At 44.7% G+C, this 26,500-nt stretch overlaps 1 protein-coding gene across 3 annotated transcripts in view; it reads left to right on the top strand.

The window, feature by feature from the left end:
- The window catches only part of garnl3 (GTPase activating Rap/RanGAP domain like 3), a 105,984-nt gene that overhangs the window by 50,977 nt on the left and 28,507 nt on the right, over nucleotides 1–26,500 (top strand). For all 3 annotated transcript variants that reach the window (XM_083642430.1, XM_083642429.1, XM_083642428.1), the window contains exons 5-20: nucleotides 292–410; nucleotides 1,896–1,960; nucleotides 4,153–4,216; nucleotides 5,175–5,201; nucleotides 5,603–5,678; nucleotides 5,780–5,878; nucleotides 6,042–6,145; nucleotides 10,894–11,002; nucleotides 11,210–11,255; nucleotides 12,323–12,429; nucleotides 13,188–13,303; nucleotides 16,008–16,112; nucleotides 20,037–20,111; nucleotides 20,314–20,428; nucleotides 21,886–21,912; nucleotides 22,433–22,537. In XM_083642430.1, coding sequence (XP_083498556.1) covers nucleotides 292–410; nucleotides 1,896–1,960; nucleotides 4,153–4,216; nucleotides 5,175–5,201; nucleotides 5,603–5,678; nucleotides 5,780–5,878; nucleotides 6,042–6,145; nucleotides 10,894–11,002; nucleotides 11,210–11,255; nucleotides 12,323–12,429; nucleotides 13,188–13,303; nucleotides 16,008–16,112; nucleotides 20,037–20,111; nucleotides 20,314–20,428; nucleotides 21,886–21,912; nucleotides 22,433–22,537 — 1,359 coding nt within the window. The remainder of the gene's footprint in view (nucleotides 1–291; nucleotides 411–1,895; nucleotides 1,961–4,152; nucleotides 4,217–5,174; nucleotides 5,202–5,602; nucleotides 5,679–5,779; nucleotides 5,879–6,041; nucleotides 6,146–10,893; nucleotides 11,003–11,209; nucleotides 11,256–12,322; nucleotides 12,430–13,187; nucleotides 13,304–16,007; nucleotides 16,113–20,036; nucleotides 20,112–20,313; nucleotides 20,429–21,885; nucleotides 21,913–22,432; nucleotides 22,538–26,500) is intronic.

The following is a 26,500-nucleotide window of genomic DNA, read 5'->3' as shown; positions in this document are numbered from 1 at the left end:
GTCCGATTTAACCAGACTAAAAGAGCAGGTGTGAAAAGGAAAGACAAAATAATGGCAGAGAAGAGTCGTAAAGGGACAGTTCACCCTAAAATCCAAAATACATATTTTTCCTCTCACCTTGCAGTGGGTGAGAATAGAATGGGTCATGGAGAGAAAACAAATGTGTGGACAACACCACAATGTCAAGTGTCAAGTATAATGTTTGATTGATTGTGGCATCAACAGGTGCTGAATATCCAGTCTGCAGTGCATATAGATTTGTTTAGGTTATTTTGTCTTTGTGTCCCTCAGTCCATCAGAACTATGTGGGGACAGACGCAGAGAAGAACCCCTTCTACCTGTCGGTGGTCCTGTCAGACCAGAACAACCAGCGGGTCCCTCAGTACCGAGCCATCCTCTGGAGAAAGATGGTGAGTTCAGATCAGACTGTGGTTGTACTGGTCAGCTTCCAGGTATGAATGTGTGTGTGAATGTGAACAGGGCGCTCCTGAAAAAGAGAGCATTGCTCTCAGTGAGACTCCTCCTGTATAAATAAAGGTCAAAGAAAAGGTTTAGCCTGAGTCTTTCTGTCAGGGTTCCCACGGGTCTTTGAAATCCTTGAAAGTTTGCGAATTTAAGAGAGAGAGAAATCAAAGCCTTGAAGGTTTTTGAAAATAGACATAAATAGACATGGGTCATTGAAAGTGCTTGGATCTCTAGATTTTGTGCAAGAATAGAAAATTAGAAATCAACGCTCTTTTGATTTTTTTTTTTACTTACAGTAACGTTAGTAAATAGTTTTAACACAGCACAGTTGAGAAGTGTTCACACATTCAAACCTCGCTCTCTTTTCAATTGTCTGTGAGCTTCGGTAAAGCCTGCTAGTTCACATTATACAAAATGTCTCAGTGTTGTAACAGTGATTCACCTTGATCCCTGTCTCAAACTCTGCCATGTTGGGTCCCTGAATCTGAGGTGGTGAATGGGCCTGAAAAGTCCTTGAAAGGTCTTTGAATTGGATGTTGAAGAATGTGTGTGAACCCTGTTCTGTGACCCCAATAGGAGAAAACACAACATGGAACAATACATAAATAAATACTACACCACTTCGGATGAGTCACAACTCTGTGTGTGTGTGTGTGTGTGTGTGTGTGTGTGTGTGTGTGTGTGTGTGTGTGTGTGTGTGTGTGTGTGTGTGTGTGTGTGCGCGTGCGTGTGTGTGTGTGTGTGTGTGTGTGTGCGTCTGTGTGTGTGTGTGTGTGTGTGTGTGAGCATGCATGTTGTGTGTTTGTAGTGCAGTGACTCATCTCAAAGAGCCAGCTACCTCAGGTCTAATCCTGGGCTCGAGCCTCATCTGAAACCTGATTAGGGTGCAGCTTCTCTGCCTGATCACATTGATTAGACCTCTCTGTTGGTCACAGTCTTACTGGCACAGGACATCGTCATTGAACGGCTCAACTTGGTTTGGTTTGAACCGGTTTGCTTTCATTTGGCTCTGTATTCATTCTATGACTGATTAAAAAAGTAGAGTGCGATGTTTTGATGATTTTTTGATCATCCTTTCTGTTAAGTTCCCTTTTTAGTGCAAAATTCAAGGATATTCTTTGAAAGATGTCTATTCAGGGTCTCTCCAAAGTGAGTCGAAGGAAAATGTTTAAATGCTTCCCCATTCTCACTCTGAACAAGCAGGGAGAAACTTGGCAGAATACAATACCATAAAGTATTACGGGCTTGTGGAAAATTACTTAAAAAAAATCTATACATTTTGCTTCATTATCCCGTCCAGTAGCTCAGGAAATCAAGTTTGAGTCATAAAGAAATTGTTTGGAAAAAGTGAATCCGCCAAAGAAAAACTGAGCGTCTGTGTTGAGAGTTTTTAATCCATGTGTGTGTGTGTGTCACTCTTGTTCCCACAGGGCACACTGAAGATCAGCCTCCCCTACAGCCCCAACAAAACACTATCAGTCAAGTCCATCCTAAGGTGAGAAGAACTATTACCGGGCAGCAGAATCAGTTTAGTCTACACTGAATGTACATGTTAAGTTACTAGTTACACGGTGCATGCTGACATATTGCACACAGACAATAAGACCTCACATGCATTGCAAAGAGACAGTGAATGAACCATATCAGCCCGATCTCGGAATAAATAGTAAAATAGCAACGTTTTTGGATCAACGTTGCTACGTTACAATTTCGGCTCCGAAATTGTCAAATGGTAACGTATGTTGATACAGGGGTGGGCGTGGTTTCCGGAGATTTTCGGTTTTCTAACCTCTCCCAGACCCTAACTATAAACCTAAACCTCTCCCAGACCCTAACTCTAAACCTAAACCTCTCCCCAGACCCTAACTCTAAACCTAAACCTCTCCCCAGACCCTAACTCTAAACCTAAACCTCTCCCAGACCCTAACTCTAAACCTAAACCTCTCCCCAGACCCTAATCCTAAATCTAAAATCTCCGGAAACCACGCCCCTCCCCCCTGTATGAACGTACGTTACCATTTTACAATTTTGGAGCCGAAAATTTGTAACATAGTCCAAAACGTTGCTATTTTACCATTGTCTGTGAGACTGTGTTGCGACCATTATAGACTCTACAAGTCACTCCACGCGTGCACATACACTCACTAGCCACTGGTGTGTTGTGAGTTGACATTCTACACACCACTGTTGTAAAGGCTGTTATCGGAGCTTCGTGGCATCCCTGTTAGGCTAAACAAGTCTGACCATTCTCCTCTGACCTCTTTCTTCAACAAGGTGTGTTTGTCCCACATAACTGCTGCTCACCGTGTTGTTTATCACACCGTCCTCTGTCAAGTCTCAGAGACGGAGTGGAAATGCCAGGAAAACTGTTTCTGAAACTGTCACATAAACTGTCCTGTTCACTGTGTCTGCATGCTGTACTGTACATACTGCAGTTTGGAGGAGCAGGCTATTTGTGTTTACGCGTAGTGTCCCTAATAAAGTGGCCAGAGAGTGTATACAGTACCAGGGCTATTCAACTAAATTGTTCAGGGGGCCACATTGTCAGAAACCTAAGGGACCGGGGGCCGGACTGTTCCCCGAGCCATTATATGTACACTTGACACAATGTGCCACCACATTTTCGCAGCTGCGCTGGAACTATTATTAAGTAGGGGGTGCTGTAAGGAATGGAATCTCGACGCTGCCCGCAAGGGCTAATTAACATTAACATTAGCATTAGGATTATACTGTTGTGATGTCATTATTCAGTATCTTCTCCTTTTCTATTATTAGTATTAGTATTAGTATTAAATACTGACTGAGTATCTCATGAAAAACTATTAATATTGCATCTTTTGTGTTTAGCTCCGTCTCACAGCATTGTAACATTGTAGTGCAGCAAGAAAGGAAAACTACTGTAAACATTTGAACCATATTTCTTGTTTAGAACCTATAGCTAGCAACATCACACATCTCCTGAAACACCATTTACAATGCATCTTTCTTGATTAGCTACATCACATCGCCATCTCCTGAAAAACATTAATATTGCACCTTTCTTGTGGCTACATCACAGCATCTACTGAAAAACATTTATAGTGGATCTGACTTGTTTAGTTCACTTTAGATTCACATCACATCTGAAAAACAACCAGTCGGGTGTAATAAGTAAATGAGGTTTAATTGTAAAAAAAAAAGAAAAAAAAAATTGGGAACTCATTCGCCAATTGAATAGCCCTGGTGTATACCTTCAATATTCAATCTGTAGCCAATAGTGCTCCAGCAGTATGGTTCTTGTAGTGAGTGAGTACTGGTGCTTTGGACCAGTAACAGCAGCATATAATGAGATGCGTGACATTAGATGATCCGTGCAGAATATGAATTCCTGAGGTGTCAGTGTACAGACGTCATGTGCACTATTATGAGAAATCCCCTGTATCAAGTCTCCCTCATTCTCTGTGTAACCCTTTGGGCTATCTCTCCTCCATATATCCTCTCTTCTCCTACACTGTTACTAACCCCTCCTATCTCTCTCTCTCTCTCTCTCTCCCCTTCTCTCTCCCTCTCGCACTCTCTTTCTCTCTCTATGTCTCCCTCCTCTCTCTTTGTCCCTCTCTCTCTCTTTCTCTATGTCTCTCTCCCCTTCTCTCTCTCACTCTCTCTCTCTCTCTCTCTCTCTCTCTCTCCTCCTTTCCTTACTCCCAGTGCAATGAACCTGGACAGGTTTGAGAAAGGGCCTCGGGAGATCCTCAACCCGGAGATTCAGAAGGTGAGCGTGATGAAATATGGCACCCCGGCTGTTTCCTGCCAGGTCAGAGCAGCGCCGCCCAGACTGTGTCTCCGCAGGCGGTGCAAACAAATAGCAGCCCAGATCCACCCTGCCGTCTCACCACGGGGCGGTTAGATCCACCCTGCCGTCTCACCACGGGGCGGTTAGATCCACCCTGCCGTCTCACCACGGAGCGGTTAGATCCACCCTGCCGTCTCACCACGGGGCGGTTAGATCCACCCTGCCGTCTCACCACGGGGCGGTTAGATCCACCCTGCCGTCTCACCACGGGGCGGTTAGATCCACCCTGCCGTCTCACCACGGGGCGGTTAGATCCACCCTGCCGTCTCACCACGGGGCGGTTAGATCCACCCTGCCGTCTCACCACGGGGCGGTTAGATCCACCCTACCGTCTCACCACGGGGCGGTTAGATCCACCCTGCCGTCTCACCATGGGGCGGTTAGATCCACCCTGCCGTCTCACCACGGGGCGGTTAGATCCACCCTGCCATCTCACCACGGGGCGGTTAGATCCACCCTGCCGTCTCACCACGGGGCGGTTAGATCCACCCTGCCGTCTCACCACGGGGCGGTTAGATCCACCCTGCCGTCTCACCACGGGGCGGTTAGATCCACCCTGCCGTCTCACCACGGGGCGGTTAGATCCACCCTGCCGTCTCACCACGGGGCGGTTAGATCCACCCTGCCGTCTCACCACGGGGCGGTTAGATCCACCCTGCCGTCTCACCACGGGGCGGTTAGATCCACCCTGCCGTCTCACCACGGGGCGGTTAGATCCACCCTGCCGTCTCACCACGGGGCGGTTAGATCCACCCTGCCGTCTCACCACGGGGCGGTTAGATCCACCCTGCCGTCTCACCACGGGGCGGTTAGATCCACCCTGCCGTCTCACCATGGGGCGGCTGCTCATTAACGGTTATGTCTCCTCTTCCCTCAGGATCTACTGGTGTTGGAGGAACAGGAGGTATGGAATTTCAACTTCACATGATATGACTTTCCTGGTGGCTAATGTGTGTACACTTCAGTTTATTGATTGGTTGATGTTTGTAAAGTTCTGGCAATTGTTTTTAGAGGAACTACAATCCAACCGGAAAGTGAAGTCACCTTCACTTACCATGTCATAGTAGAGAAATATTAAAATCTGTCCGGCTCACCCTACCTGCACCACGTTATACAGTATCTTTATGCCTCATTTCACATTCTGCATTTTGCAGATTTTTGATATTATTATTTGCAATGTAATCTTGCATTGTATGCTTTCCTACCACAGCAACATTAACGGAAATACATTTTAAATGCATGGATTGTAATGATTTGTAATGATTTGATGATTTGATTTAGTTTTAATCTTCTATAATTTTGTAGGGTTCTGTCAACTTCAAATTTGGTGTCCTGTATGCCAAAGACGGACAACTCACAGATGATGAGATGTTCAGCAACGGTACATTGCTCAGTCCTCTTCAACATTGAATCTTTAATAACACTATGCGCTACAGTACAGTGGGTAATAGCAGCTAAGCAACGTTCTTCTGTTTGTTTTAGAAACGGGTAGCGAGAGCTTTGACAAGTTTCTCAATCTGCTGGGCGACTCCATCACGCTGCAGGGATGGGCAGGCTACCGCGGAGGGCTGGACACCAAGAGTAGGACACCTCACACCTGCTAAAGCACATGATATTACACCTTCTTCACCTTTCAGATGGTTCTGTCAACGTCTCTCTTCCTGCTCCTCCTCCTCCTCCTCCTCCTCCTCCTCCTCCTCCTCCTCCTCCTCCTCCTCCTCCTCCTCCTCCTCCTCCTCTGCAGATGACACTACAGGAATGCAGTCCATCTACACAGTGTATCAGGGCCATGAGCTTATGTTCCACGTGTCGACCATGTTACCCTACTCTAAGGAGAACAAACAACAGGTGTGTGCGTCTGCATGTGTGTGAATTAATATGCATTTCTGTTGGATTCTTCATCACTCAATGATGTCCCTCTTGCTCTGTGTGTAAAACAAAGAAGACAGGAATAGTCACAAGACAGAGAAAAACAGTGTGGAAGTGAAATAACTTTGTTGTCTTCTTGACACCACTCAGCAGACCTGACAGTCTGTAGCCTTAAGCTTAATTTATACTTATTAGAAAGTGTCGCTCAGCACATGGTCGCAGACGAAAAATAAAGTGTCGCTCATGTTGCTGCATTTATGCTTCTCTCCGCGGCGCAACGGTCACGTGATGCTAGAGACAGAGGGAGGCAGAGAACTAGTGCAGTGCAGACAGGCAAGAGAGGGAATGCTGTCAGTGAACCCAAGAGGCAAGATGTAACTGCAGCCGCATATAACGACACACAACCACACAATCACCTAGCTCTCTCTGGGAAGTTGGTCACGGTGTTCTTTGTGATTTTCACGAAGTCATACATCAAGGACATGCTGATAAAAATACCGGGAGGCGGGGACACGCTCATTAATTTCATTTCAGTGAAAACTAAAACAAGGAAGTCGCGCGTGCCCGTCTATATAGCCAATCAGACTTGCGCGACATTATGTGACGTAGTCAGCGACACTAGACATTTCACCAGGTAGCAGACGCTGCTCGCAGACACTTGAAAGTGTCGACTCAAGTCCTCATTTCTGTCGGCGACCGTTTCAAAAGTGTCGGCAGACGAAGCATAAATTGGGCTTTACAGTGGGTCATACTAGCAAGGCTAGGTATTCACGAGTTTCCTGGTGAGACCGTGGGCGCTTCCATGACACCCTCCCTCCCTGTTTCCAGCTGCCGGTTGCCTGTTTCCGCCCAGGACCGTTCATAGCGAAAGAGACTGAAAATAATCATAATAATTGTTGTGACTTTGTACCTACCTATGTCTTGTAATGGAGCCCCCAGCACAATCATTTCACACATGCATAATTGTACAACGGAGTGACAATATCTTGAATCTTGAAAGAGAGAGACCGCTAAAGCTCCGCTCAATGACCAAATAATAAGAGTTCCGGTTTGGATGTTTAGCCTTCAAAACAAAAGTGGCCGCTATGCAACCACATACTATTTTTAGCCATTTCGGCTAAAATAAGCCCATACAGTACGAGTGAATTGACATTCACCTCATTTTTGTAAAATATCGCCGCTATGCAACCACACAACGTTACTATTTTTAGCCACTTCGGATCAAATAAGCCAAACGTTCCCACTCTTTGACAGCGGCGCGCACCTCCTTGCTAGTGAAAAAAATGTAAACAGGAAGTCGACAACCGACTACCGCTGGGAAACGTAGGTCCAGGAATAAGGTGAATACCGCTAAATATTTGTCTCCATAGTTCACCTCTCTGGCTGTATTAAATAGTACGATGCACACTGGTGTCAGGGAAATGGCAGCCATTTTAAATGCTATTTATTTGCCCAACATCATTATTGAAAAACTCATTGGTCTTTGTCTCTGTCATGTAGCAGAGAAAAGACTATTGAACACACTTTATCTGGATGGTCCAATGTTGCTGCTATTCAATTATCAGCTGACAACAAGTAGAGCTAGTACATCTAGTGCCACCTGCTATGTGCTGCATCTTCACAGACTATGTACCCCTAACTCTGACCTCAGCCTAACCCTAAGATTAACCCCAGCCCACACACACACACACAAAATAATACACTTTTTTTTAATTGTTTTCTCCTTAATTGTACATGGCCAGTTAGGGTGCCCCCGGTCGTGGCACTACTCCCTCTGCCGATCTGGGGAGAATTGTAGACTAGCACATGCTTCCACTGATACATGTGCAGCCGCCCGCCGCTTCTTTTCACCTGACAGCGAGGGGTTTCTGCGGGAGGACGTAGCGCGTGGGAGGATCACGTTATTCCCCCCAGTTCCCCTCCCCCACAATCATGGGGGCTCAAACCTGCTGTGTGTTGGCAGGCAGGGAATCTACCGCTGCACTACCCAGATGCCCTACAATTCACAGAATTATGAGTATCACTTAAAAGTCATGAGATGTTTTAGTGACACATTACAGTCACTTGACAGGAAGTGGAGTGTCAATACTGCACTATCCAATTAGTGTGAACAAAAAGACTCCACTGAGTAAAGTATTCACAAATAGGAAGCCAGTGTATAGTAGAGGTCTTCACAGGTCTACTCAGACCCTATAGGACCCGGAACCCTACCCGAGACCCGTAAGGGGCCGGTTCCACATTTTATTATTTATTGGGTCCAGGATCCTATTCTATCACCACGGGCCCTGGGTCTGTTTATCATTATGTGTCATATCCGATCCGAGAAGACCCGCGATCAGCGATGATCACGAGAGAAACGCATGAAAACACACAGCGTGCGCTGCAACCAGTTACTTCCTCGTTTGCCTGAGGCGCACACATGTGCCTCAGGCAAACGAGGAAGTAATTTTGGTTCCCGAGGAAACCCTCTTTGCTAGTTCTTCTCGCTATGGATTTACTTCGAAAATGACCGTTTCCTGTAACTTTGGATTATTATTTCATCTTTCATCGCGTAGTGAGTACACAAGTCACAACATGTACATGTGAGTGTTTCTGGCGCTGTTGGAATGTGTCTTTTTTGGACGACTGAACAGTGGTACCATAGACTGCCATTGTAGTGCTATCTAACTAGCAGTGAGGAGTGAAACACACTTTCTAATGCGCATGCACAGTGAAGATGTTGGCGTATCCCTTTAACGTTAGCCATGGCTTTTCAATCAGCAAGAAGAATAACAGAAAAAGTGGATACATTTTTAATACAAACTTTCTTAGCAAGGATCATTGAATGGATTATGCATTACGTCACGGTCAGGCACTGTCTGCAGTGTCTGGCAGCAGCAGCCAGGGGAAAATGCTACATTAACGTTAGGTAAGAAAGATGAACAAACTTTCATTTATACAACTTGTATTAGCAATCAGCAAGCGACGTTGGCACTGCTCAAGTCTCTGCCTCGGTATTTCTCGGTTCTGTATGGGTCCGGTATGCTCGTTCTATACGGGTCTGGGTCCGCCATTTATCGGTTCTGTCCGGGTCCGGGTCTCAGCTTTCTAATAACAGACGGGTCCAATCCGGGTCCGGGCACAAATTTCCCGGGTCCGGGTCCGCCATTTTGGAGCCGTGAAGACCTCTGGTGTATAGTCGTGGCACTTTGTGGTCACTTTGTAGAGAGAAAAGGAGAAGCAAAGACTGAGACTCTTTATTGCTTTAGTGTAGAAATCCATTTGGGAATGCCAGCATTAGTGAGTGTCATTTAAAAGGGCCATCGGTCACCGGATTTGACACATAATTGGATTTGTTCTTAAAGAAAATAAATCAATGCCTGCCGGTCGGCAATGAAAACAAGCATCCTCTGCTCAGAACCCTGTTGCAGGCCACTGTGTGTGACTGTAGCTCTGTGCTCAGAAGCCTGTTGCAGGCCACTGTGTGTGACTGTAGCTCTGTGCTCAGAAGCCTGTTGCAGGCCACTGTGTGTGACTGTAGCTCTGTGCTCAGAAGCCTGTTGCATGCCCTGTGTGTGACTGTAGCTCTGTGCTCAGAAGCCTGTTGCAGGCCCTGTGTGTGACTGTAGCTCTGTGATCAGAAGCCTGTTGCAGGCCACTGTGTGTGACTGTAGCTCTGTGCTCAGAAGCCTGTTGCATGCCCTGTGTGTGACTGTAGCTCTGTGCTCAGAAGCCTGTTGCAGGCCCTGTGTGTGACTGTAGCTCTGTGCTCAGAAGCCTGTTGCAGGCCCTGTGTGTGACTGTAGCTCTGTGCTCAGAAGCCTGTTGCAGGCCACTGTGTGTGACTGTAGCTCTGTGCTCAGAAGCCTGTTGCAGGCCACTGTGTGTGACTGTAGCTCTGTGCTCAGAACCCTGTTGCAGGCCCTGTGTGTGACTGTAGCTCTGTGCTCAGAAGCCTGTTGCAGGCCACTGTGTGTGACTGTAGCTCTGTGCTCAGAAGCCTGTTGCAGGCCCTGTGTGTGACTGTAGCTCTGTGCTCAGAAGCCTGTTGCAGGCCACTGTGTGTGACTGTAGCTCTGTGCTCAGAAGCCTGTTGCAGGCCCTGTGTGTGACTGTAGCTCTGTGCTCAGAAGCCTGTTGCAGGCCACTGTGTGTGACTGTAGCTCTGTGCTCAGAAGCCTGTTGCAGGCCACTGTGTGTGACTGTAGCTCTGTGCTCAGAAGCCTGTTGCAGGCCACTGTGTGTGACTGTAGCTCTGTGCTCAGAAGCCTGTTGCAGGCCACTGTGTGTGACTGTAGCTAAAATAAATGATTCACCTTTTTGCTGGGGACCCCCTGGGACCCCCTCAATGACCCTCACTTTGAGAACCACTGCTGTATCTGACCAGCCAACATTCATTATGCTGCCTACCAAATGTGTGTGTGTGTGTGTGTGTGTGTGTGTGTGTGTGTGTGTGTGTGTGTGTGTGTGTGTGTGTGTGTGTGTGTGTGTGTGTGTGTGTGTGTGTGTGTGTGTGTGTTTAATGGTTTATTATTATATACCAAAAGCACCCTGGGACAGAATCTTATCAAATGGGGGTCCGTGTTCTAATTCGTGTCAGTGTAGGGGTCCTCGACGTGAAAAAGTGTGAGAACCTCTGAGATACAATGTGCTTGTTATTGGTGCAGGTTATTGGTTATCGGGGTGGGGCATCGATCGCCCCTCACCCTCACCGCCCGTCTCTCTCTCTCTCTCTGTACTCCCGCCAGGTGGAGAGGAAGAGACACATTGGAAACGACATTGTTACCATCGTATTCCAGGAAGGGGACGACGCCTCTCCCTCCTTCAAACCTTCCATGATCCGATCCCACTTCACCCGTATCCTTCACATGGAGAGTGACGCGTGTGGGACTGGTCATTAGTGACACGGGCCATGTTCAGAGCAACTTTGGCTCATGAGCAGAAAGCTGTGCTGAAGAATGAAGAAGAACTGTGACCCATAACCTTGAAACCATACAAATTGTGTTATTTATCTTTGAAAGTCTCTGTTCATGTTTGATGCTCTTTCCTTGACTTCACCCCCAGATATTTTTGCATTAGTTAGGTATAATAGCCAGAATGACAGTTACAGGTGAGTTCCTTTTAAGTTACTTTGTTACAGTTACTTTGTTTAATGTGACGCTACTATGATACTACTTGATGGCGTGTGTGCTCCCTCCAGGCCTCTCAGGTCTCCCATCATGGGACTCTTGGCTGTTAGTCACCATAGACCGTATAGAAATATGGGCGGAGTCACCGTGACATCACCCATTGGTTTGTAGACTCGCACTCTATTTTGCCGTTTTGGCCGCTGCCCGCTTGGTTCTTGCACAGCTTGCGTGAGACGGCGTGAGATCAGGGGTTTCCCACAGAGCCGTGCAATCACTGACAGGCGACCTGTCAATCACGCCCAAAACATGTGTGTATTTACACTTCCTGTGGCTCATAAACCTAGTCTGGCTCATAATGTGAGTCAAACTAGGTTTGACCAGGTGAGTCAGACTAGTTTGAGCAAGTAAAACAGGCGGCGTTTTGAACAGGAAGTCATGATACAATGGGTCAAGTGGGTGGGGCTACATAAGGTGAATAAAAATCCCCCCCTCACCCGTACAGTTGTCATGAAAGGTGAAATTAGCTATATAGACCAAAACTGTGTTTGAACCAGACTGTAAACACGCTGAATCCTTAATCCTGTTGTAAAGTCGGCCATTTTAACATGGGGTGAACGACTCCCTTTTGGAGCCAGCCTCAAGTGGCCATTTGAGGAACTACAGCTTTTATCACTTCCCCATCTGTCCAAGCCCGAGCTATATATGTACTGTATGTACTGTATGTATGTATGTATGTATGTATGTATGTATGTATGTATGTATGTAGTGTGTTTTTATGTATTTATTGGCTATGAGCTGCACTTTGATTCAGTCCAGTTGTTTAAAAAAAGTGCTTTATCAATACATTTGACTTGACTTGATGTGTATAAGTGTAAGTTTCTTCTTTAATCCATAATTCTCACTTCATGACTTAAGACCATATTAAATAAGACATTATTGTATTGTTGAAGGGGGGGATGCTAAAAAGAGTGTGTTCGCCTTGATTTGGTTGTGTTGGCAGTCGGCACACATTACATGTGACATGTTATGTTTCTGATCTGTGTCCCAGGTTGAAGATATTCTCTGAGGAGAGTGTTCCACTGTTTGGACCCCCTCTACCGCCTCCACCTGTATTTACTGACCACCATGAATTCAGGGACTTTTTGTTAGTCAAACGTAAGCACAGAAAACAAGTGTTGGAATGCAGCTATAACAGACATAAGGTTTTGAATGCAGCTATAACAGACATAAGGTTTTGAATGCAGCTATAACAGACATAAGGTTTTGAATGCAGCTATAACAGACATAAGCTTTTGAATGCAGCTATAACAGACATAAGCTTTTGAATGCAGCTATAACAGACATAAGGTTTTGAATGCAGCTATAACAGACATAAGGTTTTGAATGCAGCTATAACAGACATAAGCTTTTGAATGCAGCTATAACAGACATAAGCTTTTGAATGCAGCTATAACAGACATAAGCTTTTGAATGCAGCTATAACAGACATAAGGTTTTGAATGCAGCTATAACAGACATAAGGTTTTGAATGCAGCTATAACAGACATAAGCTTTTGAATGCAGCTATAACAGACATAAGCTTTTGAATGCAGCTATAACAGACATAAGGTTTTGAATGCAGCTATAACAGACATAAGGTTTTGAATGCAGCTATAACAGACATAAGCTTTTGAATGCAGCTATAACAGACATAAGCTTTTGAATGCAGCTATAACAGACATAAGCTTTTGAATGCAGCTATAACAGACATAAGGTTTTGAATGCAGCTATAACAGACATAAGCTTTTGAATGCAGCTATAACAGACATAAGGTTTTGAATGCAGCTATAACAGACATAAGCTTTTGAATGCAGCTATAACAGACATAATAACCATCTGTTCTTTCTGACCCTATCTTTCTTTGTCTCCTGCAGTAATCAATGGAGAGAAAGCCACACTGGAGACCCCAACCTTTGCCCAAAAGCGCCAGCGGACCCTCGACATGCTGATCCGCTCGCTCTACCAAGACCTCATGCCTGACCTGCACAAGGTACAACAGTCTCAGCAGTAGTCTAATGCTGGCTAAACCTGCTCAGCACAGCTTGCCAACCACCAGTCTAGTCTGGTCTAATCTAATCTAATCTGCAGAGGCCTGTTCTTGTCCATTTTTGGATGGACATTTAAAGGGATAGTTCAGATTTTTTGATGTGGGATTGTATGAGGTGCTTGCCGACAGTCAGTGTACTACATGCAGTAGAATGCAGCCGGTCCCAGTTTGGAGAAATGGAGACCAGCTGCATCAGGCAAGTAGAGCTGTCTGCTGAGTGTGAACAGGGTCACGAGCAAAAACGTAATCCGAACTATCCCTTTAACTCTTTTTTGGGGGGGCTCAGTGTGATCTGGGGCCGGTTACACAAATCACCAGTTAAGATTTTCCTTCAAGTCTGAGTTAAGGTTTCCTTCAAATAAAATCTGTTGCCCAAAACACCCTTAAGTTTCCTTAAAATGTTCACGGATGTTCCATGGAAATCTCTCTCAATGCAGTAAATGCCTTAACGTTTTTCCCTAGGAAACATTTTAAGGAATTCTGTGCAACACCCTTAAGTAAGTTCCTCAGCTAAGGAGAAATTAAGCCTTAAGTGTCATATGTACCACCCTGGAATTTGGCCTTTGATGAACACAAATGTATTGGGGCATCACAGCCAAAATGTAGGGCACCAAGGCCAAAACCAATTGTTATTAAATCCTTTCTCAACAACATAAATGTCCTCATAAAGAAAGGAGGTGCTGCTGTATACAACACATAATGTAAGATGGCTCAGACTGCAAATGAAATCTGCAACTTTCTTTTAACGGCACAACGGCCAATTCAAAACAGGGCATGCCAAACTGGCTGTGTGGGTAGAAGGGGCTTTAGGCCACTCTCCTGGGCATCCACAGCACTGGCCTCTGTATAATTCCTGTCCTTTAAGGACAAAACTTAAGGTGTTTTGTGCAACCGGCCCCTGGTCTTCTCCAAACCCTCTATATGTATCCCCAGCCCCTGACAGCAAGAGTAGCTGCTGCTCTGTTGTGCTCCGCTCTGTTCCACTGCAGCCCGGGTCTGCCTCTGCATACTGCATCACACCAACTGGATAGGCTACTACTGCAATGCTGTCTTTCTCAGGAGGGCTTCTCTCTCTCCTCACATCTCTCTTCTTCATATCAGGAGGGCGTCTCTCTCTCCTCACATGTCTCTTCTTCATATCAGGAGGGCTTCTCTCTCCTCACATGTCTCTTCTTCATATCAGGAGGGGTTCTCTCTCCTCACATATCTCTTCTTCATATCAGGAGGTCTCTCTCTCCTCACATATCTCTTCTTCATATCAGGAGGGCTTCTCTCTCCTCACATCTCTCTTCTTCATATCAGGAGGGCTTCTCTCTCTCCTCACATGTCTCTTCTTCATATCAGGAGGGCTTCTCTCTCTCCTCACATCTCTCTTCTTCATATCAGGAGGGCTCTCTCCTCACATGTCTCTTCTTCATATCAGGAGGGCTCTCTCCTCACATCTCTCTTCCTCATATCAGGAGGTCTCTCTCTCCTCACATGTCTCTTCTTCATATCAGGAGGGCTTCTCTCTCCTCACATGTCTCTTCTTCATATCAGGAGGGCTTCTCTCTCCTCACATGTCTCTTCTTCATATCAGGAGGTATCTCTCCTCACATGTCTCTTCTTCATATCAGGAGGGCTCTCTCTCCTCACATCTCTCTTCTTCATATCAGGAGGTCTCTCTCTCCTCACATCTCTCTTCTTCATATCAGGAGGGCTCTCTCCTCACATCTCTCTTCCTCATATCAGGAGGGCTTCTCTCTCCTCACATGTCTCTTCTTCATATCAGGAGGGCTTCTCTCTCCTCACATCTCTCTTCTTCATATCAGGAGGGCTTCTCTCCTCACATCTCTCTTCTTCATATCAGGAGGGCTCTCTCCTCACATCTCTCTTCTTCATATCAGGAGGGCTCTCTCCTCACATCTCTCTTCTTCATATCAGGAGGGCTTCTCTCTCTCCTCACATCTCTCTTCCTCATATCAGGAGGGCTTCTCTCTCTCCTCACATGTCTCTTCTTCATATCAGGAGGGCTTCTCTCTCTCCTCACATCTCTCTTCTTCATATCAGGAGGGCTCTCTCCTCACATGTCTCTTCTTCATATCAGGAGGGCTTCTCTCTCTCCTCACATCTCTCTTCTTCATATCAGGAGGTCTCTCTCTCCTCACATCTCTCTTCTTCATATCAGGAGGGCTCTCTCCTCACATCTCTCTTCCTCATATCAGGAGGTCTCTCTCTCCTCACATCTCTCTTCTTCATATCAGGAGGGCTTCTCTCTCTCTCCTCACATGTCTCTTCTTCATATCAGGAGGGCTCTCTCCTCACATCTCTCTTCCTCATATCAGGAGGGCTTCTCTCTCTCCTCACATCTCTCTTCATATCAGGAGGGCTCTCTCTCTCTTCTCACATCTCTCTTCTTCATATTTCTCTTATCTCTTCCCTCCTTTCACACTGTGTTGCTCCTAACACAGTGTAGTTCTCACTATGCTGCTGTCCTCACTGCCTGCCAGGGTCACTGTCTGAGACCCCTTTCTGTTTTCTTTCCCCCTCTCTTTCTCTCTGGGTGTGTGTGTGTGTGTGTGTGTGTGTGTGTGTGTGTGTGTGTGTGTGTGTGTCTGCCACATTTTGCTTGTTGGTGTTCCATGTGTAGGTTCCTTTCTCTCCTCAGAACATGCTAAACCGACGCTCCTTCAGCGACGTGCTCCCCGAGTCTCCCAAGTCGGCACGTAAAAAGGAGGAGGCACGACAGGCCGAATTTGTCCGAATAGGGCAGGTAATGCAGTCACACACACACACACACACACACACACACACACACACACACACACACACACACACACACACACACACATACCATACTGTATATGAACACCCAAGAACCACTCGTCTACCAGATGTACTTAATATCTTATTCATACATGAAATCACAGTGACTGTGAGACCACAGTAGACCACTTTAATTCCAGACATGGGTCTTAGCTTCGCATAACAAAAGTGGCTAATCAATTAATGAATCAACAGGCCTTCCTTTTTCTTTGTGTTCATGCTTTACAGCACAAGGCTTGCTGTTCATGCTTTCATGCGTTCAATCTATTTATTCACATAGATTCATGATATGGTATACAGCCTACCTGTGACATCAATGTTTTGATTAATCTGCGCCAGTACTGAAAATGTAGCCTATTACTGCATGACTGACCCTATGATGTCATTGTAATCACACTCAGGTGTGCTTTCACAAGACAGGTGTTGTCCATTCAATCAGCCCACCTGTCTTGCACTGTGTTTGTATGAGACTTGACAAAGGCTACGGCCGAAACTGTTGTCAAATAGCGTTAAATTACACTTTATTTCATCTGGAACCAGAGTGTGCCTTCCCCTGCACTATCAACATACTCGTTTAGTTACATTCCAATTCATCAACTTCGGAGCATTATTTACACCCCATTCCCAACATGCTAGGTTGACATGCTTCATCCCAATTGATTCCTTATTTCTTCTACTTTCATATGGTACAAAGATTACCACTCACGCTTTAAAAAAGGGGGCTCACAGTCAGCGATGGTTTTACGGGCCAAATTCAGTTTAAAAATGTGGGAATTTAAGGTTGCGGGTTTAATTAGGAAAAATGATAGCATGAAACATCAATTGAACAAAAATAGCGCTGCTCGGTGAACCATTTCCACGCCGAATTTAATAGAAGTCAAGTCAAGTCAAGTTTATTTGTATAGCCCTAATTCACAAGCATGTACCAGAGGTCTTCACAGAGAATATGTCTAGCTAATTCTAGCTGACACAACAGTAGCAAATTACAGAATAAAGATAACACATTGAACAATTGATAGAGAAATATAGAAAATATAGAAATAGAAGGCCCGGATAACTTGAAATCAATTGACTTACTTGCATATCCATGCCGTCTGTAGTGGAACCGCTGCAGCCGAGACGTTGCAAATATTCCAGTTTTCTGACATTGCAAATATCCCAGTATCCCGCCGTAGCGCGGCCCCAATTCGAAACTCGTTTTGGCTCGTAATCCAATGCAGCGACTGTCTGGCTTGTGAACACTTACTGCTCGATAAAAAGTAAATAAAAATAAGGGGAAAATATAATATGCTGCTATAGTCGTCAGTAAATGTCGTAAATCATTCCTGTCAGGTCATCACATGGGTCATCACAGCAAAGTGGATTTCACTTCCTACTTGATTCAGCGTTGAGAGACACATTCATCAGTGGACGATACAATGTCAAACTTAGCAATCTATGCAATCAACAACCAATTAGGTTGAATACATTATTTGTTTGGTATTGATTGGTGGGGGCGGGTTCAGCTCCAGCTGAATCTGATTGGTTGAAAAACACATCACTCTCACATCGTTCTCTGTGAATTGCAAGTGTTGTTTCAACCAATCATATTTTTGCATTAGATAAATTACCAAATAAATAAACGCCCACAGGGGTAATGTTTTTTTACCTACCTAGCACTACATCCTGACAGTGAAACTCATCACTGGTCAGGTGAAAAAAAGCGGCTGGCGTCTGCATAATAATATATATATATATATATATATATATATATATATCAGACGTTTTCCCTGCATTATTATCAGCCTCCCCATGTGTTCTCAGTGTAAAGCGCTGGCCGTGGTGCTGAACCTAGACAACCTGTCAACCGTGAGACAATGGCTATTTTTGGGTGACTGCCTTTCCCCTTGCTTTTGCTGTAGGCTTTATCCCTGACACTGCATTTCAGAGTTTCTCTGCATTCACTGGGTCAATCTGAAGCAATCAGTGGGTAGGAAAACCCTCCCCCAGGGCCTTGGGATACCATCAGAGTATTTTGGATTTTGCACTTTGCAATGCTAGTCAGACGGAAAATACCATAATTTCAAGTGGTGGTAAATAATAAATCGTTCAGCAGACAAATTATCCCTTGACATTGCAGTATTGTCATTGGAATTGAGGTATTATAGGCTTATTGTGGCCTAATTTTGGATGCTTACATTTTTAATAATTTACTTTTAATTCACCTCAATTTTAATTTATTGCCTCCTGGCTCTATGTTAATGCTAAATGCTACAGAAGAGCTGATGAGAAAATAGATCGGTCACCCTTGGCAAGATTATTATTATTATAGAATAATAATTTTTTTGATAGGCCTACACTTGGAAGGTTGTTCCTTTCTCCTTTGCCTATATGGAGTCCAAGACAGTGCCATGGCATGTCAGTCATTTCAGTTGTAGGACTGTGCAATACATATAATAAACAATCAATCCCAATCCCGCTAACTCTGCTGTCTTAATCCAGAATAAACAAGGCAGCCTCTCTTCAAATGTGAAACCAAGGGCCACAAATGTAGTTGTTTATCTTGACACCCTAAGCTTTGACAAGCAGGTGAAGAGAGTAATGCAGTCCTCTTTCTTTCAGCTGAGGAATGTATCCAAAATCAAATAGTTCTTATCGTCATCAACTGACCTGGAGCAGGTCTTGCATGCCTTTATCTTCTCTGGTTTAGATTGCTCCAACTCCCTCTCCTCCTCTACCGCTCCATTCGAAAGCCGCCAGCTCGCACAGAATGTAGCCGCCAGGGTTTCAACAGGTGCCAGACATGGAGACCATGTTATCCCAATCCATACTTCCCTGAACTGGTTACCTGGTTCTGGTTCTGTCACGCTCAGAAATTTATTTTGAGACTTTACTGATTACATGTAAAGCTCATGTGGGTCTACATACAGACTGTATCAGGCTGTTTAACCCCGTATGAGCAGCTGCCTGAGATCCGCTCCTCTGGTTCCTCAGTCTAGACTGAAATCAAAAGGTGATCAGGCCCTCAGTGCTCCGGCACTGTGGAACGGCCTGCCTGAGCAAATGAGGCTCGCAAAGTCACAACAAATCACTTCTCAAGACACTTTTATACACTTTGCTTTCAAGTTGTTTCTGTTTTTTGTAATCTTGTTTTCTTGCCTTTTGTTGCCTTGTTTCTGTCTCTCTCTGTGTAAAGCACTGTAACACCGAGCCCAGGCTTAGACTGCCATGTGCTGTGAACACACAGGAAGGCCTGTTGATTTATTGATCGGCCAGTTGTGTTACATCCAGCCTAGGCCTGTAGTCTACTACAGTGTTCATCAGCGTGATATTATGTCAGCTTTATTATCTACATGATGAGTTCATGTTTTCATGCCTGCCTCATATGGCGAAACACTAGCTATTTTACACCCGCCCACCTAAGGTTAAGCACTGAGGTCTGAAGTATGGTATGGGGATGTATGGTTATATCGATGATGGTTTCCTATGCAAAGATTGCTGCACTGGCGCCTTTGTATGTATTCTGTTGCCTCACTTTGTCACTGAAAAAGCTGATTTGTGAGATTATATTCCAAGCTGGTGCGCTGTCCCTGGTTCTGATTCAGCCGTTTCCAAACTGGCTGTTTTTTCAGTCAAGCTGTTAAAACGTTGCTAAGGAGAAAATTATCAATCTGGCAAGTGGCAACATACTTTAATGTATAAACGCCATTCATGTGTCTCAAAGTGGGGTCTTGACACTCCCAAGTAGGCGTTCCTCCCGGCACTGGTTCTCTATGATTTAGACTGAAATCCCACACTGCATTATGGCCACCCCAGAAAAAGATGTCCACCGTGAGAATTCACAGGGAAATGACTATGCTTTTTGTTATAACTGATGCTATATGCTTTCTAGGCTCTGAAGCTGAAGACCATAGTGAGAGGAGACGCCCCTACCAGCCTCGTCACCACAGGCCTGTGCAGAAAAGAGGTGAGATCATGTCTGTGAGGCGTGACACCACACTTCTCACCTTTTACTCTCTTCACCGAGGGAGCGTTTATCTTAGCGCCTGCAGTAAGATTGTGCCAAAGCAAGTGGATAATGATTGTAGCGTGTGTCTGCATTGTGTGTGTGTCTGCATTGTGTGTGTGTGTGTGTGTGTGTGTGTGTGTGTGTGTGTGTGTGTGTGCAGCCATGGGAGTCCCAGTTGTTTTGCAGTACATTCCCCTATGAGATGGTGTGTGCTGACTCCTGGGGTCAGTCTCTGCTGGTTGCCACCGACGCAGCGGGGGTCATGCTATTAGACGGTGAGGTCATCTCTGTCCTCTCTCTCCTCTAAAATAGGACTAACGGCGGGTTTACACATACGCCTAGAGCGACGCTTTAAGCAACGCATAAAATTTAGGCGTCCTTGTTAACAGATGAGAGCGTTCACACATACCGCTGCCACGCTGCGCTGAAGCCACGCTCGCGCTGCGCCTATGCTGCGCTGCATTTATCGTTTAGGCGTCTGTTCTATTTTTCAGCGTCTAGGCGCGCTGAACTGTCAAGCTGGCTGTTGTTTCTGACGGACTTGGGCCATATTTTCTACCGAGTTTGCCCAAAAGGGAGGGTGGAGCGCGAATTAACAAGTGCATAGTAGGAGAGCTGTCCTTCATGTGTTCCTCTATTAACGTCTTTTCTATCAGATGTATATATACCCCCCCTGTCTCAATGCATGTATTACTCATGGTGTTGATGACTCATAGTCACATGATTACCCAAGGGAAAATAACAATTACAGCCGGCCAGGAAATAGACAGACATCGTCACTTGCACATTGCAATAAAAAAGAGGACTCACCCATGCTATAAATCAGATCTGAAAAGTGTAAAAAAACCGCTGCTCATGTGTTCAGCGTAGCGCAGAGCGTGGCGTCCTGTGTGAACGAAAATAGGCGCCAGGCGTGCATGAAGTGATGCCTATATGCCTAGGCGTCGCTTAAAGCGTCGCTCTAGGCGTATGTGTAAACCCACCGTAAGGCCGTGGCCACACTGATCCGTCAGAATTTTTTTTTAAAGAATTATAAAACGGATAGATGTATGTCCATTGCATGTACAAGTACTTGTACAGCAGGTGGCGGTATAAGCACCTTGAAGGTGTCAGCGACCCGCCTATGAACCGACAGAAGAAGAAAGCTGGCGTTAGCTAGCTGTTAGCTCTGTGCACTATGTTACTTATGTGGCAATAAAATGCCACTGAATGACCAGATTGATGTAATGGTCACGGCCAGTTTGAGTCATGCTGTTTCCATGAAGCCCACCAGCTTTGATATCTGTTGGCTAGTTGTTGATATTTATAATGATAAAATAACATTACCTTATATCGATGTGGACAACCCGCTCAGCCATTTCCGCTCTGATTGGCTAAATGGATGGTGACTATCCGTCCATCCGATACGTCTATCCAGAAAAAGTTCAGCCCTCTTGAACTTTCTGTCCATCAAACGTATGTAAATGTGCTGGATACATACGCTTCATGGACAGATGGACAGCTGTGTTGAAAATGATTGGAAGTGAACAGAGAAATGAACGCAGATGGACAGACACCACGGATCAGTGTGGCCACCCCCTAACACCATGCATCCATAGCCGTCAATACTGTCCCCTCTCTCTCTCCTCTAAAATAAGACTAACACCATGCATCCATAGCTGTCAATACTGCACTCAGTAGAATGCCACGGTCACCTGACATGATAATGATGATGTTGTCGTCCACGTTTCAGGCCCTGATCCAGCTTCGTCCAACGCCGGTGAGTGAGTGCCACACAATCAAACCTCCGACTTATAGTTGAGCTTAGGGATGCACCATAGTGGATTTCATGCCGATATCCGATATGCTGATATTTTCCAAGTCTTTTGGCCGATTGTCGATGCCGATACCGATATATGCACATACAGTATTACCCCCCCCCCCCCCCCCACACACACACACACACCTAATTTCAGAGAGCATCAAGTCTCTCCTGCAGTGGAATTAACACATTATTATGCCTACTCTTATCGTGTTGCCCCACTGGCAGATGCAGGCTTAAATACAATGCTTTTCAAAATGGACATATTCACTGGGCAAAAATAAGTAACTACTTCAACTTAGGTCAGGTAAAACATGGCATATTTTTTTATTTATGTAACATTTTCTTAAAACATGGCATGTTTTTTTATTTATGTCACATTTTCTTTCAAACAAAACTGTAAGCTTCATTCTACAGGAGCAGTTGTCACAGATTTGAACTGCCCTGTGTAGTGTGTCATATGTGCTTTGCTCTGCAGAGACGCCGACGCTGCCCCCGGTGGCGGTGTTTGACAGGACCATGGTGGTGAAGCAGATGCACGTTCTGGAGCCTCAGGACCTCCTGATCACCAGGGCCGATAAAGGTAGGCCCAGAGGAGGAGGAGGAGGCACTGGTCACACAGCGAGCCAGCGCACAAGTGTAAGAATATATGGTGCCCTGTGCCCCGTTACTCGTAAAGCGAACCCGATGAAGCTACTGCACATGTTTTATGTGATTTAATCAAAGAACAAGTCAATGTCACAATCCTGGATCAGATCCAGGATCAGATCTGCGCTGGATCTCTGCACTGTTCCATTCCAGTGCACGAGTGTGTTTGTTGCTCTCTCGCCCCTCTCTTCATATCAGTATTTACAGCTTTTCTTTTTCTATTATTCTCCCTATCTGGTTTGATCTCTGTCGCCTGTCACTCACCCCCCCACTCTCTCTCTCTCTCTCTCTGTGTGGTAGAGCGTACTTACCCTCTCCATCTCCATTGCTCCAGTGAACACATTGATCCTCCATTGTGATCTGAGGAAGCTGACCTATAGAGAAGCAATCCCTCTAGGGGTCGTGTGTGTGTGTGTGTGTGTGTGTGTGTGTGTGTGTGTGTGTGTGTGTGTGTGTGTGTGTGTGTGTGTGTGTGTGTGTGTGTGTGTGTGTGTGTGTGTGTGTGTGTGTGTGTGTGTGTGTGTGTGTGTGTGTGTGTGTGTGTGTGTGTGTGTGTGTGTGTGTGTGTGTGTGTGCGCGTGCGCGTGCGCGTGTGCGTGTGCGCGTGCGCGTGTGTCCTGCAGGACCGGATTGACCTATTGAATACACCTACTGTTTTGATGTGGGGAGGGCTTTAAGGGAGCCAGGGGATGACATTCTGAGTGCAGCCTGACAGAGAAATACAGGCAGACATACTAGACAGACAGACAGACAGACAGATAGATAGATAGATAGATAGATAGATAGATAGATAGATAGATAGATAGATAGACAGACAGACAGACAGACAGACAGATAGATAGACAGACAGACAGACAGACAGACAGACAGACAGACAGACAGACAGACAGACAGACAGACAGATATATAGATATATACTATAGATAGATAGATAGATAGATAGATAGATAGATAGATAGATAGATAGATAGATAGATAGATAGACAGACCGACAGATAGATAGATAGATAGACAGACAGACAGACAGACAGACAGACAGACAGACAGACAGACAGACAGACAGACAGACAGACAGACAGATAGATAGATAGATAGATAGATACTGTAGATAGATAGATAGATAGATAGATAGATAGATAGATAGATAGACAGACAGACAGACAGACAGACAGACAGACAGACAGACAGACAGACAGAGAGACAGACAGACAGACAGACAGACTGACTGACAGACAGACAGACAGACAGACAGACAGACAGACAGACAGACAGACAGACAGACAGACAGACAGATAGATAGATAGATAGATAGATACTGTAGATAGATAGATAGATAGATAGATAGATAGACAGACAGACAGACAGACAGACAGACAGACAGATAGATAGATAGATAGATAGATAGACAGACAGACAGACAGACAGACAGACAGACAGACAGACAGACAGACAGATAGACAGACAGATATATAGATAGATAGATACTGTAGATATACTGTATAGATAGATAGATAGATAGATAGATAGATAGATAGATAGATAGATTGATTGATTGATTGAAGTGTTTATTTCGAATATGAAAGCAAAATAATAAAATAAAAGCCATTTCAGAAACAAAGAAAAATAGAATATATACATATTCGAAAAGGAGTGGGAAGAAGTAAAACTTATTAACTCCCACCCCTTCTCCATAAATAATAAATAATAACAAGCTTCCTGGTCTAACCCTGTCTATACACTACTGTGTAATATTTACTAATAATTCTGTTTCAGATTTTATAATAATATGAAAATATAAATATAATATACACATCATACAATAACATGTATACATATATACATATTAATATACACACACATTCATATATTTATCTAAATATATGACTACAATACTCATTATATACGCATATTTACACACACACACACACACACACACACATGGAAAAGCAACAAGAAAATAACCCCCAAAAAATAAATAAAATTTGGACATTGTTTTAATTCCACAGTGCACCTGTTCCATAGTCTCACCCCGCTGACTGAAACACAAAAACTTTTCCTGGTTGTTCTAATAAGTTGAATATTAAAATTAAATTTCCCTCTCAAATTATAATCCCCCTCGTGCATGCTGAATAATGACTGTATATTTACTGGTAATAGATTATTTTTAGCTTTGAACATGATTTGAGCTGTTTGGTGTTTGACAATGTCTGTAAATTTCAGTAGTTTTGACAGTAGAAATAATGCGTTTGTGTGTTCCTGGTAGATAGATATATATATAGATAGATAGATAGACAGACAGATAGATAGATAGATAGATAGATAGATAGATAGATAGATAGATAGATAGATAGATAGATAGATATATAGATAGATAGATAGATAGATAGATAGATAGATAGATAGATAGATATATAGATAGATAGATAGATAGAGATATAGACAGACAGACAGACAGACCGACCTCAAGCGACTATAAAACAAAGACAAAGATCATTGACTGGGTTCTATAACAGTGATTGTGTGATGACAGTGCTCACATTTGTCACAACTGTGTCTGTGCTTTGATCAAGCTTCTTCTCTACTTCTGCCTTAATAAGCCTTGTGCTCATGTTCTTCTTCTACTGCCTTAGCGGCTGTGTCCATAGGAAACGTGTTCTTCAGATCAGAATGCTTTGGAAATCATATCGAGTGCTTCCAGCACGCACAGACCACGCACAGACCACGCACAGACCACGCACAGACCACGCACAGACCACGCACAGACCACGCACAGACCACGGCACGTGGAGCGTTTTTGTTTTGTTCCCCCCCCTGCCTGCCGTTTGCATGACCCATCTCAGTCATGTGAGGGGACTCAAACATTGTATGTGAATCAAGGCCTCGGTCTAAAACAGGGGTTCCCAACCTTTTTTGTGCCGCAGACCGGTAGATAGATGGAAAAAAAAAGTCACGGACCGGTTGTCAATTTTAATAATAAAAAATAATAATAATAAACATAGGCTATAATATTATAGGCTGTGTGGTAGTTGAAACATAGTTTCAAGTTGACGTTTATTTATGTTTGTAGTTTGTAAAAAAATATATATATATATATTATTAATATTATTTTTGGACCGGGCTCGCGGCCCGGTACCAAATGCGTTGCGGCCCGGTACCGGTCCGCGGCCCGGTGGTTGGGAACCACTGGTCTAAAATACACGAGAGCGGAGCCCCTCCTGGCTTTTGCAGTGACATTAACGAGCAGCGCCCTTTTCCTCCAAATGTCCAACTTTTTTCAGCTTGAGACGTCCAGAGCGCTCTACCCAAAAAACACTAGCCGCCAAGAGCGCTTAAACGCCAGAGGGCCCAGTTGCACAAAGCACCTTAGGTTAAGATTTCCCTTAGGGTCAGAGTTAAGGTGTCCATAAAATAGAATCGGCTGCAAAAAAAACACCCTTAAATCTGTAAAGGTTAAACATTTTAAGGAAAACATAAGCACAAGATTTAAGGGTGTTTTGTGCAGCCGATTCTATTTTATGGACACTTTAACTCTGACCCTAAGGCTTAGTTCACACCGGGAACCCAAGCCTTGCCTATGCCTTGCCTTTACCCACGCTTTTAAATAGGCATCCGTTTTAGTCAATGAGGCTGTGTACACCGGGCGCCTGAGCGTGAACCCTGCGTGTACCCACGCCTTGCCTGTGCCTTGCCGATTTTATCGTTTAGGCGTGAGTTCTATTTTCAAGCCGACTAGGCGCGTGCAGGCAGGCTTCTTCTGTCAAGCCATGAAAGAAAAACGCGACAATATCCGTGGGAAATGGCAAAGTCAACTGAATTTCAAAATAAAATGGAGTTACTACAACAGTGTTGAGCAGAGAGAGAGAGAGATTGACGGGTGGCTCTCACGTGGGGCTTTCTC

Source organism: Poromitra crassiceps, assembly GCF_964638095.1.
Source record: "Poromitra crassiceps genome assembly, chromosome: 8".
Classification (NCBI taxonomy): Eukaryota; Metazoa; Chordata; class Actinopteri; order Beryciformes; family Melamphaidae; genus Poromitra; species Poromitra crassiceps.
Note: the sequence above shows the minus strand (reverse complement) of the source record. Positions and strands in the feature narration are given on the sequence as shown.